Source organism: Chlorocebus sabaeus, chromosome 9, assembly GCF_047675955.1.
Source record: "Chlorocebus sabaeus isolate Y175 chromosome 9, mChlSab1.0.hap1, whole genome shotgun sequence".
Lineage (NCBI taxonomy): Eukaryota > Metazoa > Chordata > Mammalia > Primates > Cercopithecidae > Chlorocebus > Chlorocebus sabaeus.
The window spans coordinates 79,718,961-79,736,163 of NC_132912.1; the positions used below are offsets into that span (position 1 = coordinate 79,718,961).

A 17,203-nucleotide genomic window follows, 5' to 3' on the forward strand; every position below is an offset into this window, starting at 1 on the left:
TTTTGAAATATATCCAGTACCTTATTGTTCACCATACTCACCATACTGTGCAACAGAACACCACCAAAAAAATTATAGGTGCATTAGACTATATGCAACTGTGGTCCTAGGTCCTTGGGAGACTGAAGTGAGAAGAACACTTGAGCCCAGGAGTTCAAAGCTACAGTGAGCTATGATTGTGCCACTGTACTCCACCCCAGGAGACAGAGTGAGACCCTGTCTCTAAAAAAACAAAAGACAAAAAAAAAAGTACACCAGAACTTATTCCTCCTTTCTAACTGAAACTTCGTATATTTGACAGATGGCTTTCCTTTCCCCATCCACTTGCTAATCCCAGCCTCTGGTTATCACTATTCTACTCTCTACTTTGGAGTTCAACGTTTTTAGATTCCACATATAAGTGAGATGCTGTGATATTTGTCTCTCTAAACCTGGCTTATTTCACGTAACATAATGTCCTTTAGGTTCACCCATGTTGTCTTGAATGACAGAATTTTCCTTTTTTAGGGCTGTATAGTATCCCATTGTGTATATGTACCACATTTTCTTATCCAACCATCCACTGATGGACACAGGCAGACTCTGTATCTTGGCTATTGTGAATAGTGCTACAATTAACATGGGAGTACATCCTCTTTGTCTTTTTAAAAACTGTTGGAAAAGAAAAAAATTCAATTCAAGCACTTCTAACTTTAGGAGTGAGCAAGCATTTTTGTGGAGTTTTGCAAGTATTTTTAACATCTTTTTTTAAAAAGTAAAAATAAAAACATGGGTACACCCATGCAGTTTATTGTCCTAAGAGGCTTGTTTTGCTTGTCTCAGCATCTTTCCAGATTTTTCAAAGAAACGCAGAAAACAATAGCTAACTTTTCAAATGAGGCAGTAGCACAAGAAATTCGAGCACTCCCATTGTGACCCAGGAGCCTGCATTTGCATCCCCAAGTAGGGAAACAGAATCCTAGAATCACAAGCCTTGGATAGCAGGGGCTAAGATTACTAGGCCACTCTCGTGCATCCAGAACAAACTGCAGCTGCTCTTAAACCAACTGCCCCCCACTCCGCTCCCAGCAAAGGGCTATCTGCTTTTCAGGGAAAAAATATTAGAGTTATCCTGATGGCCTCTTACGGTGTCTAACAGCGTTTCTAAACTACAAGACTCTCACCTGTGACTAATGAAAATGTCTCCTGAGCTTGGGTCAGAGGTGTTTTGGAGCATCATTACTAAGACAACTGCAGTACATGGAATCTGCACAGTTACAGGACTGTGGGACTCAAATTGCAACTCCTCCACTTACAAGTGACTTGGGCAAGTGACTTAACCTTTCTTGGCTCTAAGTCTTCCCATCTGGAAAACAGTTATAACCCATACTGTGGTTGTGGGGTGTAAGAGTCATTACTTGCAAAGCACTTCAGAAGCATTACATAAATGGTAGCTGCCGCTGGACTTATTCTGATGTTGTTGGTAGTGATGATATTCTTTCCCTCTTGTGTCCAGGAAAAAGTTAGGGTAGCCACCAATTTGTAAAACCTCATCCAGTTGGTATTTCACTGACTTCAGCAATCTCTGGAGATAAAGAGCTGGGAGGCTTGCTCCCCTTCTTTGTCCAGCTCACTGAAGTGCTTGCTGATTGTGCAGCCGAGGACCTGCTATTCACAGAGCAGGGAGAAGTTGATCGAGGTCAGGAACGCAGGCACAAAGGGACACTGTCAGAGCTGACCTCACGAATGCTAATCTCCTTTATCCCTTCCAAGAATGGACTGTAATCGTCTCCAGATTAAAATGTGCAGTAGAGGTGACCAAAACAAAAACTTGGCAGCAAATGTGAATGCACATGTATATGGTTGTTTGATAACCTCTCCTGGAGGAGGCCACCTGTTTAGCACACCCTGCTGGAGAGACGAGGTCCCTCACCGCTTAGAACTGGAGTTGAGGCTAATAGGTTTGTATAGATTCAAACCAGCTCAAAAGACAAAGACCATGGAACCAAGCCACTGAAGACCTGTGCCACAATTCCTTTAGCCAGTATATTGAAAATGCAATGAGCTGTTGACATTCTCACTCCTTCCCGTCCCTTCACTTTATTTCCTGTGCAAACTATAATATAGTTTCAGCCTGACCTTGGGCAAGTGGCTCACTCTAAACCTGTTTCTTCATCTGTAAAATGGGGATAACAAGAGAACCTTCGTCAAAGGGCAGAGAAGGCACGAGAGGACATGTGTAAAGCATTGAATTTGATGCCTAGAACATACAAATGTTCAATAAATGTTAGCGACTATTAAGCTGGAGTTTTCTTGTTAAATTCTTTCCATATGGGGTTAAAGGTATTTGCCCTAGAAAGCTCTAAGTTAAAAAGCCGCCAGTCCCCTTTCTAAAGTAGGAAAGTACAATTCAGGTGGTTATAGTTGTAGGGGAAAGGCACTCAGTTAATGCTTCATGATTAACCTAGGTCCATGTTCACACTTGGGATTTGGCCTTTGTAGGCCACCTTTTAACTTTCTATTATCTTGAGAAAATCTGAAAATCTGATGCCCGCCACCCTCCTGCCCCCCACCATGAAACTCAGCCTTTTTTGGAGAATTAATAGAATTAATGTGCATTAATCCAGAAACAAATGAAACATGCCTATGTCCATTGATTTTAATTTAACTTTTTTGTCATTTAATATTCAGGAAAACATTGTATCTTACTTATATTTTTTCTCATTACTTTTAATGTAGCAGTAAGCATAATTCTCTCCCCAGAGGTACTCAGCAAGTGGTTCATTAAAAATGCATGCCTGCGTTGTAGTAAGCAATGCTTTGGATCTAGGATACTTTCTCATTCTCTATGAGACTGTCTCTAATTATAAGCCTAATAGTCTCAGCTAATCTTCACAATTAAAATTTTAAACCAACTAAACTGCAAGATAGAACATTGTTTAGGGTAGCATTATATTCTCTTTGATAACTCTTTTTTTTTTTAAGAAAAAAAAACTATATCCAGCAGGTAGGATGCAAATTTTTTTTTATTCCATTATTTATGAAGCTTTGCTTATACTATTTTTAAAGTGCTATAAATAAAGGTCTTTCTGTTGTCATGCAGTTAATTATAAATGTTGAAATCACAGAAACAGGCTTTTTTAAAAATCAGCCATGAGGGGAAAAAAAATGCATGCTCCAAAAGTGTTCTGAGTTTATTCTAATTTGATTTTTTTTTCTAAGGGTCTCTAACGTTATTTGCCAAATAGAGCCATCACTTCAAAAAATGTTAACGTTATATTCAGCTAAAAGAAGATAGCAGGTCATAGGTGATTACAAACATCGGAGCACTTCGAGGGCGTTGAGGGTATTTGGGCAGCGTTGCTTACTCGAATCTGTCATCTGCTGCAGCCAGAAATAGTTTCTTGTTATTTAGGATGTTCATTTTGCTATTTCTTCTTTAAGCCATGACTTAGAACACACTCTTCCCAAAAAATGCTAAGGTAATCTGAAGATCTTCAAAACCCAGAGTTTCCGTGAAGAAAAAACTTTTAACAGCATCTATTCCAAATTCCTCCCATGTAACAGATGATGAGACTGAGGGTGAGAGAGGGTGAGTGATTTATCAAAGGTCATGCAGCACTTTAGTGATATATCCCTGGGCCTGCCCCAGGCTCTTGCACTATCACTAGAGGCATTGTTTTCAGAAGCACCAAACATCCCCAACTCTGAGAGAGCAGGTGTTAATAGGAAGCTCTGGGACTTTGTATATTAACAATTACTAACATCTTAGAGCACTTAGCACTTTGTAAAATGTGAGTACTTTCACTATTAAAATGATTCAAATTTTAAAGTTTCACAACTCGACCTTCAACTGTCTAAAAAACTATACTAATTGTATTAGTCCATCTTCACACTACTGATAAAGACATACTAGAGACAGGGTAATTTATAAAGAAAAAGATTTAATGGACTCACAGTTCCACATGGCTGGGGAGGCCTCACAATCATGGTGGAAGACAAAAGGCACATCTTACATGGCAGCAGGCAAGAGAGACAGTGAGAACCAAGTGAAAGGGGAAACCCCTTATAAAACCATCAGATCTCGTGAGACTTATTCCCTACCACTAGAACAGTCTGGGGAACCACCTCCATGATTCAGTTATCTCCCATCAGGTCCCTCCCACAACACATGGGAATTATGGGAGCCATAATTCAAGATGAGATTTGAGTGGGGACACAGCCAAACCATATCACTAATCCAAACATTATTTCATCAGAGAAATGAAATGTTACGTGTTCCTACACACAGAAACAAATTTGTTTGGATATCTGTAAATAAATCCATTATTTGTGTAAGATAAATGCACATGTATGTAAACATATATGTATGCGAGCATACACACGGTGTAACTGGTGCTAGATTTAGTTGAATAATTATTGATATGTGGATACAGCTGGTTAAAGGGAAGAATAACATTCCAACATCTGTATATTGCAGATGATCTAGCAAGCCCAACAGCTACTTTATTTTAAAGTAATCCCAGTAATAGTTTCAACTCATTGAGTTCTATTTGTTGTAGAGGTTGTGCTGGAAACCTGAAATGATCATGCTTATCAAATCATTTATGGTAATGACTTATGTAACTCATTTATGGAATTATTGTTTTCACCAACTGTGTCTGAAAGTGGGGGATAAATTCGTTAATATTTCTAGGAATTTTTCTAAACCTTCCCTGTGATATGTTAAGGGACAGGTCTACCTATCTGAAAGGATATTCCCTCTCTGAGGTGGCTAATGGCTGCATAGGAGAATAACAAAGAAGGTTTCTATAGCTTAGAACAGTTCTGGAGCCACACTGCCAGAATGCATGAGCCATAAGCACCCTGTAGAATGTGGAGCCATTATACATACATACATAACACACTCTCTCTCTCTCACTGTTTCTCTCTCTCTCTCTCTGTGTCTCTCTCTCACACACACACACACACACACACACACACACACACACACAGAGTCATCCCTCAGTATCTGTGAGGGATTGGTTCCAGGACCACCCCCCCACCCACTCAGACACCAAAATCCATGAATGCTCAAGTTCCTCATATAAAATGGCAATGTATTTGCATAGATCGGTGCACATCCTCCTTTATACTTTAAATTATCTGTAGAGTGTTTCTAATACCTAATACAATGCAAATGCTGTGTAAGTAGTTGTTATACTGTATTGTTTAGGAAATAATGACAAGAAAAAAGTCTGTACATGTTCAGAACAGAGGCAGTCATGCCTTTTTTCAAATATTTTTGATCTACAGTTGGTTGAATCCACAGATGTGGAACCCACAGATATAGAGGTCTGGCTCTGTGCCTGTGTGTACCCGAGTGTGTGTGTGTGTGCCTGAGTGTGTATGTGTGCCTGACACTGTGTGTGTGTGCCTGAGTGTGTGTGTGTGCCTGACTGTGTGTATATGCCTGAGAGTGTGTGTGTGTGTGCGCCTGTGTGTGTGCCTGAGTGTGTGGGTGTGCCTGACTGTGTGTGTGTGCCTGAGTATGTGTGTGCCTGTGTGTGTGTGCCTGAGTGTGTGTGTGTGTGTGCATGTGCATGTGTATGGAGAGAGAGGTGCGATCGTATAAAATATATAGATGTAACCATGTTATAAAGATGTAATCATATATAATATATAGATATATATCTTTATATGTTGTATAGAGGTTTATTAAGTACGAGAATTAAGAAGTTCATAACTGGCCAGACACAGTGGCTCATGCCTGTAATTCCAGCACTTTGGGAAGCCAAGGCAGGAAGATAACTTGAGGCCAGGAGTTTGAGACCAGCCTGGGCAGCATAGCAAGCCCGCCATCTCTACAAAAAAAGAATTAATAAAATAAATTAGCCGGGCATGGTGGTACTGCCTGTAGTCCCAGCTACTAGGGAGGTGGAGGTAGGAGGATAGCTTGAGCCCAGGCCCAGGCTATCATCAAGCCACTGCTGTCCAGCCTGGGCAACAGAGTTAGACCCTGTCTCAAAAAATGAATAAAATAAAAAAGAAAGAAAAAGAAGTTCATAATTGTTCATCCTTTTGAAGTAGAATTCTTACAAACCATTAATAAATTATGATGCTTTATTGTTGTAACTCAAACCTGTGCTTCTGTGGCATTAAACGTTTCCAGCACCGCACAGCAATTCTGAACATACACTTTCGCATCATACTCCCTGGGTTTAAATCCCAGTCACCGCTTCCTAGCTCTGTGACCTTGGACACAAGATTTAAATGAACCTCCTTGAACCTCCATTTCCTTTTCTGTAGAATGGCAAAAGTAAGTCTCTTCTCTCTAGGGCAGATATAAGCGTCAAATTAAAGAATGTGTGTGGAAAGCTTAGTGCAGTGCCTGTGCCTAGGATGCCTTCAATTACGATTAATATTTGTAACTGTCGGTATTCCAATAATCCAAGTGGTACAGTTCTGAACTACTCCAGGGCGTGTCTCATGGAGTTAGAGACCTAAAATAAAGAGTAGCTGCTACACAGTGTACATCTCCATTAATCCATGCCCACCTCTCCAGCTTTCCACCTCCCAGGCAGTGCCTGGCTCTCTAGCAAGCTCTAGCATGCATTTATATGGACAACTGCAGGCACTCATGAAGGAGACTGTGGGAATCCTACAGGGGACAGTTCACCTGTACCCAGTCATACTCCCCTGGAAGTCCTAAGCAAGGACTCCTTTGGATTCTCTGAATCTACTGATAACTGATAATGTTCCAGTAGTTCTGAATCCATGTGGTTGTAGGAAAAAATAATGAAGTGTATACGTTATGTAGTACATTGTAATATATTGTGCATATACTGACAGAATGTCAAAATCAAGCTGGTCACTGTGGCAGCTAGGGTGGTTGCTCAGCCTCATCCTCTGTTTTGACATCTTGGAGAGCTAGGCTCCATCGTGTCAGCAACAGTGTGGTTTGCAGCTCCCCCCAACACCTGTCATGTTGCTAGGAGATTTCTTTCCCCACAATAGAGTATTACAAGGTGTTTGGCATGAGGGCCCCTAATGTTATCATACATTTCCAGCCCATTTGTCTGATTTATAAGTCCAAATAGTCATTTAAAAATTCCACATCAGGCTGTGTCAGGCAGCTCCACTCTTTTGTCATCTACAAATCAAACCATTATGTTTAAAGTCATAAATACAGAAAGATTCCTATGCACAGCCTCAAAGCAGGTGTCCAACACTCGCCAATATCAAGTCACACAGGATATTTATAAGCAGCATAGCCTGAAAATGTGCCCACTCCCTGCTTTCTGCAGCAGAATTTAGTTTTTTGTATAACATTTCAGGTGTATCTCCCGAACATAAACAAGATATCAATGCAAGCAGTATTGGATTATCTCTATACCAAGCAGTTGTCTCCTAACTTGGATCTGGACCCGCTGGAATTAATTGCCTTGGCAAACAGATTTTGCCTGCCACACTTGGTTGCACTTGCAGGTAAGGCTGATGACTCAGGGCCATGCAGTGTCTGTCATATTTATCCAAAATCACATTTAAATAAAAATATGTTTACAGAGAATAAAAGTTGATTTTTTATCACTCAAAATAGGACTGTCTTGTGTAGAATGATATGAACTAATCAAATTACATCAGACAGCCCAATTCAATTCAACAAATACTCCTTAAGCACCCACTCTGTGGTGGACCCTGTTAGGTGATACAGCTATGAAGGTGAGTAATGCATGACCCCGGCCCTTGAGGCACACACTGTATGCATGCTGAGTCATTTGTGCACCCCAGAGTTTGAAATAATACTATTTTGTCAACATTATCTCCATAATAACTGCATAGACACAGTCTTTAAGAAGGCGGTAGATGCACTGTTTAGGAAAACAGATGACAGAGCCAGATTGCCTAAGATCAAGCCCTGACTCCACCATTTACAGACCAGGTGACTTTGTCCTGTAACCTTCGCTCTGTGTCTCAGCTTTCTCGTTCTTTAAAATGGGGCTAATATTATTCAGCCATAGAGCTGTTTTGAAGATTAAATGAGTTAAAATATAAAGTCCTTAGAACAGCGTCTGGCACATAGTAAGCATTATGTAAGTGGTTTTCTTAAAGCTATTTTAGAAAATGTTCTGACATTGTCAAGTTCATTTTGGGAGAAAGAGAAAAAAGGGAAACTTGGCTTAACTTCACAAAATTTTATGTATCATTTCTAGATTTGTTCAGTTGGGAAGCTGAAGCAGGTCTGTATAGGATATATGCACTTAAATGCCTGTCTCTGGAATTCAGATCTTCAGCCTCATTCACTTTACACCAGAGGTGTTGAGTCGCAAGCTGGGTGTTTAACACTGTTTAGTTGATTCCTATTAACCATCAAAGCAGAAATAAACAGTGCCTGTCTTGTTCACTGGCCTTTCTTCTGAGTGCCTGAGCATATTAGCTTTCGATAAATATTTGTTGAACAATTGAATGAATGAAGATGAGTGTATGAACAAACCAACCAGTCCTATCTGCACTTGACTTTCTGGCAATGTCTTTAGAAAAAATAAAGGATAGGCCGGGCATGGTGGCTCACGCCTGTATCCCAGCACTTTGGGAGGCCGAGGTGGGCGAATCACCTGAGATCGGGAGTTCGAGACCAGCCTGACCAACATGGAGAAACCCCGTCTCTACTAAAAAAAATACAAAATTAGCCATGCGTGGTGGCACATGCCTGTAATCCCAGCTACTCGGGAGGCTGAGGCAGGAGAATCGCTTGAAACCAGGAGGCAGAGGTTGCGGTGAGCCAAGATTGCACCATTGCACTCCAGCCTGGGCAAGGAGAGCGAAACTCTGTCTCAAAAAAGAAAAAAAAAAAAGATTATTTTCTCTGTCCTCTAGGCTTCTACTACACACAACCACCTGGAGATCAAAGTCCTCTCTTTGTCCTACTTCCTCCCCAGTTGTTGGATAGAAATAGCGAGTTGAGGCATCAATATTAGATTTATTTTTAAAAACTGTTTTTTAACCAATATACCTAATAGATCCAAAAGAGGGTGCTAGTTTTTTTAAATACTGACTCTGGGAGGCTTCAGTGGGCAATTACTTTCTTCAGAAACATGGGTTCCAAGCCATCTCACTATCCACAGGTTTTATGACATTAGTCCTGAGGATAAATTTTTATTTTATTTTTGAAATTGTCAAAAGTAATTTGGAGCCAAATCTGCCCAACAAGGTTTGTGATCAATCTCAGACTAGTACCATTTTTGCTTAAATGTTAAGTCTGGCAATGAAAACATGGGATTGATTTCTCCATGAAATTTTTTTTTTTAACTGACCCAAATAAAGCTTTTTGTGTGAACTCTAGACTTCTATGAACAATTAGTTTAGTTATTAAATGCTGTTGTTACTGTTACGATTATTTAATATACAGCTTCCCAAGATGATTCCTTTAATCCTTTATAGTATTTGCTTTGTACTGTCTAGTGTAGAGTGTTTAGAAAATCAGTTTCTAAATGGTGTTTAAATAGTGTTTAAAAATCAGTTTCTAGTGACGATGCTTTGTGCGCCCGTGTTAAATAAATGTCAGGAAATGTTGCAGTTACTTAAAACGACAAAGCCCAGATGACTTCTCTGGGCAGTTTAGTTCCAAATAGTTCAATCCAGGTGAGGAGGTTTGTGCCAAAGAAATCATTCCATTCCCGATACTATATTGACCAGATATAGGCATACTGACCGGTAAGCATGCAGAGCTGGAGCAGAAAGTAAGCATGATTTAGACAATGTGCTGGATTAGAAAAACAAATGCAGTGCTACGGATGACATCAATGTCAAAGACCTAGAAATGCTGAGCCAAGGCTGTACCCTCACATGTCAGTCTCAGAGGCAGGCAACAGCCTTTACAAAGGAAAGAGATGTCTTAGCTTCAGGCCACAATGTAAATTCAGCTTGGAATCCTTGGACTCAAGCTCCCAAGCAGAAATGGCTCTCCCTACTGCATTTTTGTTACTTCGGACTGCGGGTCTCCCCAGTCTTTAGAATCCAAGAGGCTGAACAATACGTCACCATCTGTAGCTGTTGAGACAGATGTACGCAATCACATTTTTAATTCCTCGAATAGACTCATTCCTGTGTCATTCAACCTCTTCACTGTCAGGGGTATTAAGGATTGTGGTGATGTGAGTGGGGAAACTGTCAAACTGGAGCGTGTCTAAAGTCTAGAGGACTCTAGGAAGGTGCTAGAGTGTTTAGAGCCACTCCATCCAGTAGAACCTTCTGCAGTGATGAAAGCATTTCATATCTGGATGGTCCAAACAGTGGCCACATGTGGCTGTTGAGCACTTACTGTGGCTAGTGTGAATGAGGAGCTGAACTTTTAATTTCATTTCATTTCAAGTAATTTAAATTTAAATAGTCTCGTGTGGCCAGGAGTTACCATCCTGCACAGAACATTGCAGGTCTGGAGGATTCTGGCTATTTTAGAGCCATGAACAAGAGTCCCCAGAGGTGTGGGTGAAGTGGCTGGCACCAGAACCCCAAGTAGTGAAAGACCACACATCAGAGCAGCTTCTGGATTTAATTCAGATGGCTGCCCAGAGCTGTGTCCCACATTTCCTCCCTTCGTAAGTGGTCCCAGACCAACCCTCCAGGCAAGCTACCTGGCTTGCAGGGCATGGTTTAACATTCTCCGGCCCCCTTTTTCTTCCCCAGAACAGCATGCCGTTCAGGAGTTGACCAAGGCCGCAATGAGTGGCGTGGGCATTGACGGAGAAGTGCTCTCTTACTTGGAATTGGCTCAGGTTTGTATCAGTTTGCTTTTCACCTTTTAAGTGTGTTCAATCAGTTCATTTAATGCTGATAAAACATTCCATTGTTGCATCTGTCTAAATAATGATGTCACCACTGAGTCACAGAGGCCCCCTGTGTACACTAAGAAGATCTGAGAGTTTTACCTTTCACATACCATTCAGCCTGCTGGGCTTCATTTGAATAAACAACACGGTCCCCACACCAGTCCCATTGTCACCTAAGGCACCAGCTTCACATGTGGGAGAACCACTTGGGGGAGGTTTTGTCTCTCCTCCTTCTTTGAATTATTGGCCATGTATTTGGCCAAGCACAGACAGTTTCTAGAATCCTGTGAAGCCCTGCAATGACCCTCTGTTAATGAACATCTCACTACAGCTGTCCTGGAGTTTTCTAAAGTCAGTAGTTGCTAATATTCAGATTGTAATAACATAATCCCAATACAGACTTGCCGTCTTCTTCCAGAGAAGGTCCAAGATTCAGCTTCAGCTTCACCATGGAGTAACTTCCTCAAAGCACAAGCTAAACTCTGCCTCACTTTCCTCATCCACAGGAAATGGGATGACAGTTTGCATCCTACCAACCTTACAGATTATTTTGAGAATCAAGTGGGAGAGAATGTTCAAGAGCGAGCACTGAAGAGTGTAAGCCCTCTTAGAATGCCAGGCACATCTGCAGAATTTTCTAGTCCCTGGCATAGGCTGATTAACAATGAATTTACACTCTGAGGGAACTAAGAATAAATTCCTCTGTCTTTTCTTCAGCCTGTTGGGTTTGGCTTCCTGTGCTGCCTCTTTCCGTTAAGACAATGGCTTACTAAGTCTTATGTCAGTCCATTTAAATCAATATTTCTCAATCAAGGGAAAGGAGGTGGTTTTAGGGAGAGGAGGTGGCATCTAGCAGGTGCTGCTCAGGCCCTTCCTACTGTGGCCAAAGGAGATGACTCGGGTGCAAAAGGGAGAAAAGGCGGAATTGAACTTTACAGCGACCGATTCATTTTGACTTAGCATTCAGCAAATATTTGTTGTTTTTCTCCCCAAATACCAGGCACTGCCCTAGGCAAAGGACGTGTACATATAAATGGTAGATCCTCTGCCCCAGGGCAATCATAGGCAAGTAAAGGAAACAGACACAAATACAAATTATTAAAATCCAATTAGGGATTACATTGAAACTGAGAGTAGACATCTAATGCAATCGAATCAGCAAGCCCCCATCAAAACTGGTTGTCCACACTTGGAATTTAGGGTCTTTTGAAACAGTTCTGGGGGATGGTTTATAACTTGTACTCACTCCAGCAAGTATTCCTCCTAGAGAAAAATGTAATGATCCGGAATTTCATATCGAGACCACTCACTTGAGGGAATGATTTGCAATTGTGTCTGTGTCTGTTTGTTGCACTGTGTTCCCACCTTACCCCCACACATACCCACTACAAGGAAATAATATGATTATTGCTAAGCCCTGACAAGCCTTGGCAGGACGAGCTTAGGATGGATTCTTTCATGTCTTAGCTCGTCCATTAGACCCTAACCCAGTGATGTGCTAGTAAGTGTTTTAACAGTCAGCTTGGGGGCAAGTGGGACCCTAATCTGTTACATTTGCCAATTTCTATTATATAAATACTCCCATCATGGCTGATTATAGCATATGAAGTCACTAAACTCAAAGTAGGGAAGAAATGCACACAATTGGCTCTTTCAAGCTGGAACAAGCCCACCCGGCGGAACACTGCCCTAGTCTTGTTTTCAGAGAGAAATCTAACAGCAAGAGAAGTTGGAAGCACCAGCTAAAACTGTCTCTGATGTTTGGGTTGTGATTTTCAATGAGTCCCTCGAGTGGGTTTCTGAGATCTCTGGCTTTTGGCCTCACAGTGGAGATACAGGGCTGCAGAGGAAGCATGCTGTAGGTTCTAAGGTTCCACCTGACCAAAGAAACATCAAGAGTGACAGACAACAGAAGGGATGTCAGAGAAGGGCACAGACGGAAAGAGTGAGGGATCACGGCAGGCCCGCCAGGTCTGGAGAGGGAATGGGGGAGTTGACAGTCGAGTTTTGAGCATCTCGTATTTTTCAATCATAGCTACCTCAGCTGCCACCTTCCTGAGCATTGCTTAGAAAGGAAGGGTGAAGTATCTGGATCTGTCCACCCTGCCCATACTGCCTGCTCTTCTTATGTAACCAAAGGACAGGTATAGGACAGTCACACATTCTGCAGTCTCCTCTTTCGGATCTTGGCCCCAGCAAGCTGAGCCCTGACATGCGACACGAAGTATTCCATTGCCGAGGCTTCCTTAAACAGAGATGACATCGCTGCTTTCTGCTGTGGGCTGGTGTCTTCCAGAGGCCACGGTTGCTTAGCACTAGAGGGCCAGGTGGCAGGGGAGGGTGAGAGGGCGAGGCATACTTTAAGCTCGTGATTTGATACAGCAATTATTTTTGGTGCACCTAGGACAGTGGGGAAGGGAGGGGTGTGCCCAGCACTACATTGGCTGGCATCAGGGCCATGACCAAAGTCAAAACATTGAGGTCAAAACAAGAGGTTTACCAAATTAGTTATATAAGCCTTTCATTTATTTTCATCCTTACGATGGCTTCCCCAATTTCTTTGTAGCCCCTTTTAAAAAATAGAATCTTACCCTCCTTTTGCTCACTTTTCTGCAGTTTCACAATGCCCACCAGTTGGCCGCCTGGTGTTTGCACCACATCTGCACCAACTACAACAGTGTATGCTCCAAGTTCCGCAAGGAAATCAAATCAAAATCTGCAGGTGAGACTGTGCGAAGCCCCCATTCATCCAGCTCTCCTCACCTCTCATGGAAGCTTTTACCTTCTATGTCCCTGGAAAGGAACACAGTCAGCAGGCAGCTCATGGATAATTCCTTGAGACTAGCTGGTGGTCACATATTCATGTGAGATGACATAAAGAATAGAAGGCTGGGAATTCTCTTTGAAGAACTTGATGCTGAGGGGAGTTGGCTGGGCTGGAGTCCATGGTGCCCTGTTGCAGAGAGCGCAGAGGTCGGGGGCTTCCCCTTATTTAGGGAGGCAAGCTTAGGAGCAGGCTTAGACTCTCAAATCAGGTGGTCCTGGGTTCAGGTTCTCTGTGCCCAGCCGCATGACTACAGGCAAGAGATTCTTCCTCTCAAAACAGTGTTACTTTTTGCAAATGACCCTAATCACAGTCCCTGCCACATCACGTTTTTGAGAGAATATTCGAGAAGCTTTAAGCTCAAGGCCTAGCACGTAAAAAGCGTCAATGAGCTGCAGGTCTTATGGTCTGATTCTTTCCTTCACCAGACAACCAGGAATACTTCGAGCGGCACCGCTGGCCCCCTGTGTGGTACCTGAAGGAAGAAGATCACTACCAACGTGTGAAAAGGGAACGAGAGAAGGAAGATATTGCACTAAATAAGCATCACTCGAGACGAAAGTGGTGCTTCTGGAATTCATCTCCAGCAGTGGCCTGAAGAGGAAGAGAAAAAAAAAATCGGTAATCTGATCCACCACTTTTCAAAGCACTACTGTAAAATTCGTCTTGTTAGAGATACGACATAGTTCAGGTTTCAGACACTGACCTTCCTCCACTTTTGTGCATTTATCTTTGTTAGGATCAAAGCACAAGCTCACCATCAATGAGCCTGGACAAAAAGGGAAGCTGACTCTCACTGCATTCCTTAAACTGATATGTATATTTTTTTTGTTAGGAGGCTTAATAAACTTTAGTCTGTTATTTTGTTTCTTTTTATACAAAGAAAAAAAATCCAGCTTTCATGTTTCTGATTCCAAATTGGAAAATATTTTTATATGGTCTCTTGTATTTTGTTGAAATGAAAATACTGTGTATTACTTTATTTTACAGGCCACAATTGACTATGAAGTCACCCTGTGATTCTCTTTGCCCACATGACCACCGAGCATTATTACGTAATTAGAGGGTTATCCTTTTGTTGTGAAGGGAAGGAGGGGACTGAAATCCCCCAAAGTGCAAATTAGAGAGTGTTTAATCTTTGTTCTGTTGAATAACATCGGTGTAATTACAAAGTCAACTCCAAGAATGTGTATTTACAATATTTGCCGTGTTAAGTGCTGGTAATTATATGGTTATATGTGCCATGTAAAATATAGTGATATCAAATATTCTGTTGTTTCCAATGTCTAGTTGCAAGAGGATAATCTTTATAATCATTAGAAGGGCTTATTAAATCCCAACATTATCCAGGGCAAACTCACTGGTGGACCTGAATACGTAAGATACCGTTAGCGCGCTGGTGTTCCGATTGCTGTATTAGGGTTTACGTCTCTCAGTATTCCTTGAACTTGCCATGCTTCTGCATGCAGATTCTTCACTGACTTGAATTGAGATGGGCAAGGGAAAAGGTCCCTGGACTCCCTCCTGCCATCTACAGGCTTGTCACATCTCACCACCAGAAACAGGCTTCCTCAGGCTTCTCACCTGTGGCCAACTTCACTTTGTAAGACCCATATTTTTAACTCTTCCCAGGGAAAATTCATGTTTCTGCAGAAGTAGGCTAAGGCAGACCACCCACTTCTGCTGAAATGCATTGGGAGCCTGTGAAAGCACACAGCTGGAGGCTGGGCGCCTGCGTTCTCCTACACGGAAAGGAATCTCATTCCAAGAGTCTAGGAAATGGTGCTATTGTGAGTTAGTTCTGACTCTTTCTCATTCTGAGTTTTCAGTGTTAAACTAGGAAGTGTGAGAGCAGGGGAGCTTTTGTGAGGCAGTCAGTCATTGCTTCTCTGCAAAGTAAAATGTGACAGCACACATACACACACAGAGGGCATTTCGAGGCCACAGCTCCACACCTGCCATGGGATGTTATGTGGCAGCGGATGGGGCTCATTCTGTTGGGAGGTCAAGTTACCAATGCCAAGGGCTGTTGATTTTGTTTTTATTTTTATTTTTTCTTCTAGCTTTTCAGAAGATGGAAATGAGACAGTTAAGTCCAAACCCCAATGTTGACAGCCATATGCATTTGAAAATCTATCTAGATTACAGACGGGCATTTATTACTGGCAGTGGAAACACACCAGATAGAAGATCCTGGGAGAGGCCCAGAAATGCAGCACCTTGTCATGACAAAAGAGGAGGCAGCAGAGGAAGGATAGTTACAAATGCATCCACCTTAATTTTTTTCAGTAGGCTTGTACATCTTATTAATGGAAGGAGAAAGGAGACAGGAGAGGATAAATGTCAAGATGCAGAAGAATTGACATGTATCCCATCATAAAATGGTAGAAGTTGAGTTTTCAATGAGTAGTCATAGTTGAATTTTTACAACCAAAGCTCCCATTTGATTGTAATCTTGCCAAAATGTAATGGATGTATAAATGAACTTGGGGTATAAGCAATAATATCCACTGGTGTTGTTATCAGCTGCTGTAACCAAGTGGCTGGTTCATTTGGTTGATGCTGATTATGGCCTTTAACCATGGTGGTTTCTTGTGTGTTTTTTATTTCACAAAAAGCCAATAAAATTGTTTAGCTATAAAATGCCTCCAGTTTTGTTTTAAGGACAGACATCATATTGTGTGTGTAATTTAACAGCTTCTTTTTAAACTATCAATCAAAACGTTGAGGGTGCTGGATCATGGGAGCTTGTGCATGCTCCAGTAACAAAGAAGCTTGAATGACTTGTCATTTTTGTATTTGGTGGTGTCAGCAGAGATTCCAGTGTCATAATGTAAATGAAGTGCCTGGCGCTTTGTTCTTGGCTAACACAGTATGTCACTAGACATAGTGCTGCCCGGGGCCGGGTAGGGGGCAGGGGGAGAAACTACAACTATCCTAAAGGACTTAGCATAATCTCGGTTTAGATAATTTCCACCAGCAGTTAAGTGATAGGTCTGAGTTGCTGAGTTCAGGAAAAGTTTCTTGAAAAGCAGGTCTGAGAAAGCCTTTGTGAAAATGTCTGGACAATTTCTGGACTTCTAGGTAATATAGTGTTTACCCAAGCTCAGAGGGAAGAAAGTCTCCAGTGAGATTTCACTGAGGGGCTTTTCTGAGTGACAGGCTACGTATAACTCTATGGGAAGGTGCTGACCACTGTAAGAAATAGCCGTGAAAGGAAGATAATGAGATTCCCAACACCTTTCTACCTTTCAGAGGTGGGTGGTCCCAGTCGTGGCACCTATTACATAAAGCATACCAGTTTCTTCTTCCCTGTAGAAAGTCGTGGTCTAAGTTTCTGGGAGTAATGTCTGGCAAATCATCAGGGATGTCAGCACCTTATGTTGGCATTCTTTTTCTTTTATATAACTTCAGCAAAGTTTCCTACACTGGCATTTTGAGAACCACAGATACTGCTGGTCTAAATGGAACTCAAATATTTTCATTATGGACACTCAGAAGCAAAATGTCCAATGTTTCTAAGAGGTTTTTTCATGCTTGCTTCCAATGTATGGTATATTAGTTGTCAAAATTCCGTTTTTCATCACTATGA

The 17,203-nt window shown here is 41.8% G+C and overlaps 1 protein-coding gene across 17 annotated transcripts in view; it reads left to right on the forward strand.

Moving 5' to 3' along the window:
• RHOBTB1 (Rho related BTB domain containing 1) overlaps nucleotides 1-16,254 on the forward strand; it is a 132,341-nt gene extending 116,087 nt beyond the window's left edge. For 15 of the 17 annotated variants that reach the window (XM_038009189.2, XM_038009194.2, XM_038009203.2 and 12 more), the window contains 4 exons: nucleotides 7,296-7,446; nucleotides 10,645-10,733; nucleotides 13,404-13,509; nucleotides 14,040-16,254. In XM_038009189.2, coding sequence (XP_037865117.2) covers nucleotides 7,296-7,446; nucleotides 10,645-10,733; nucleotides 13,404-13,509; nucleotides 14,040-14,209 — 516 coding nt within the window. In that variant the 3' untranslated portion in view covers nucleotides 14,210-16,254. The remainder of the gene's footprint in view (nucleotides 1-7,295; nucleotides 7,447-10,644; nucleotides 10,734-13,403; nucleotides 13,510-14,039) is intronic. The other 2 variants (XM_038009206.2, XM_007963347.3) reach the window with 1 other exon arrangement.
• The last annotated feature ends 949 nt before the right edge of the window (nucleotides 16,255-17,203 follow it).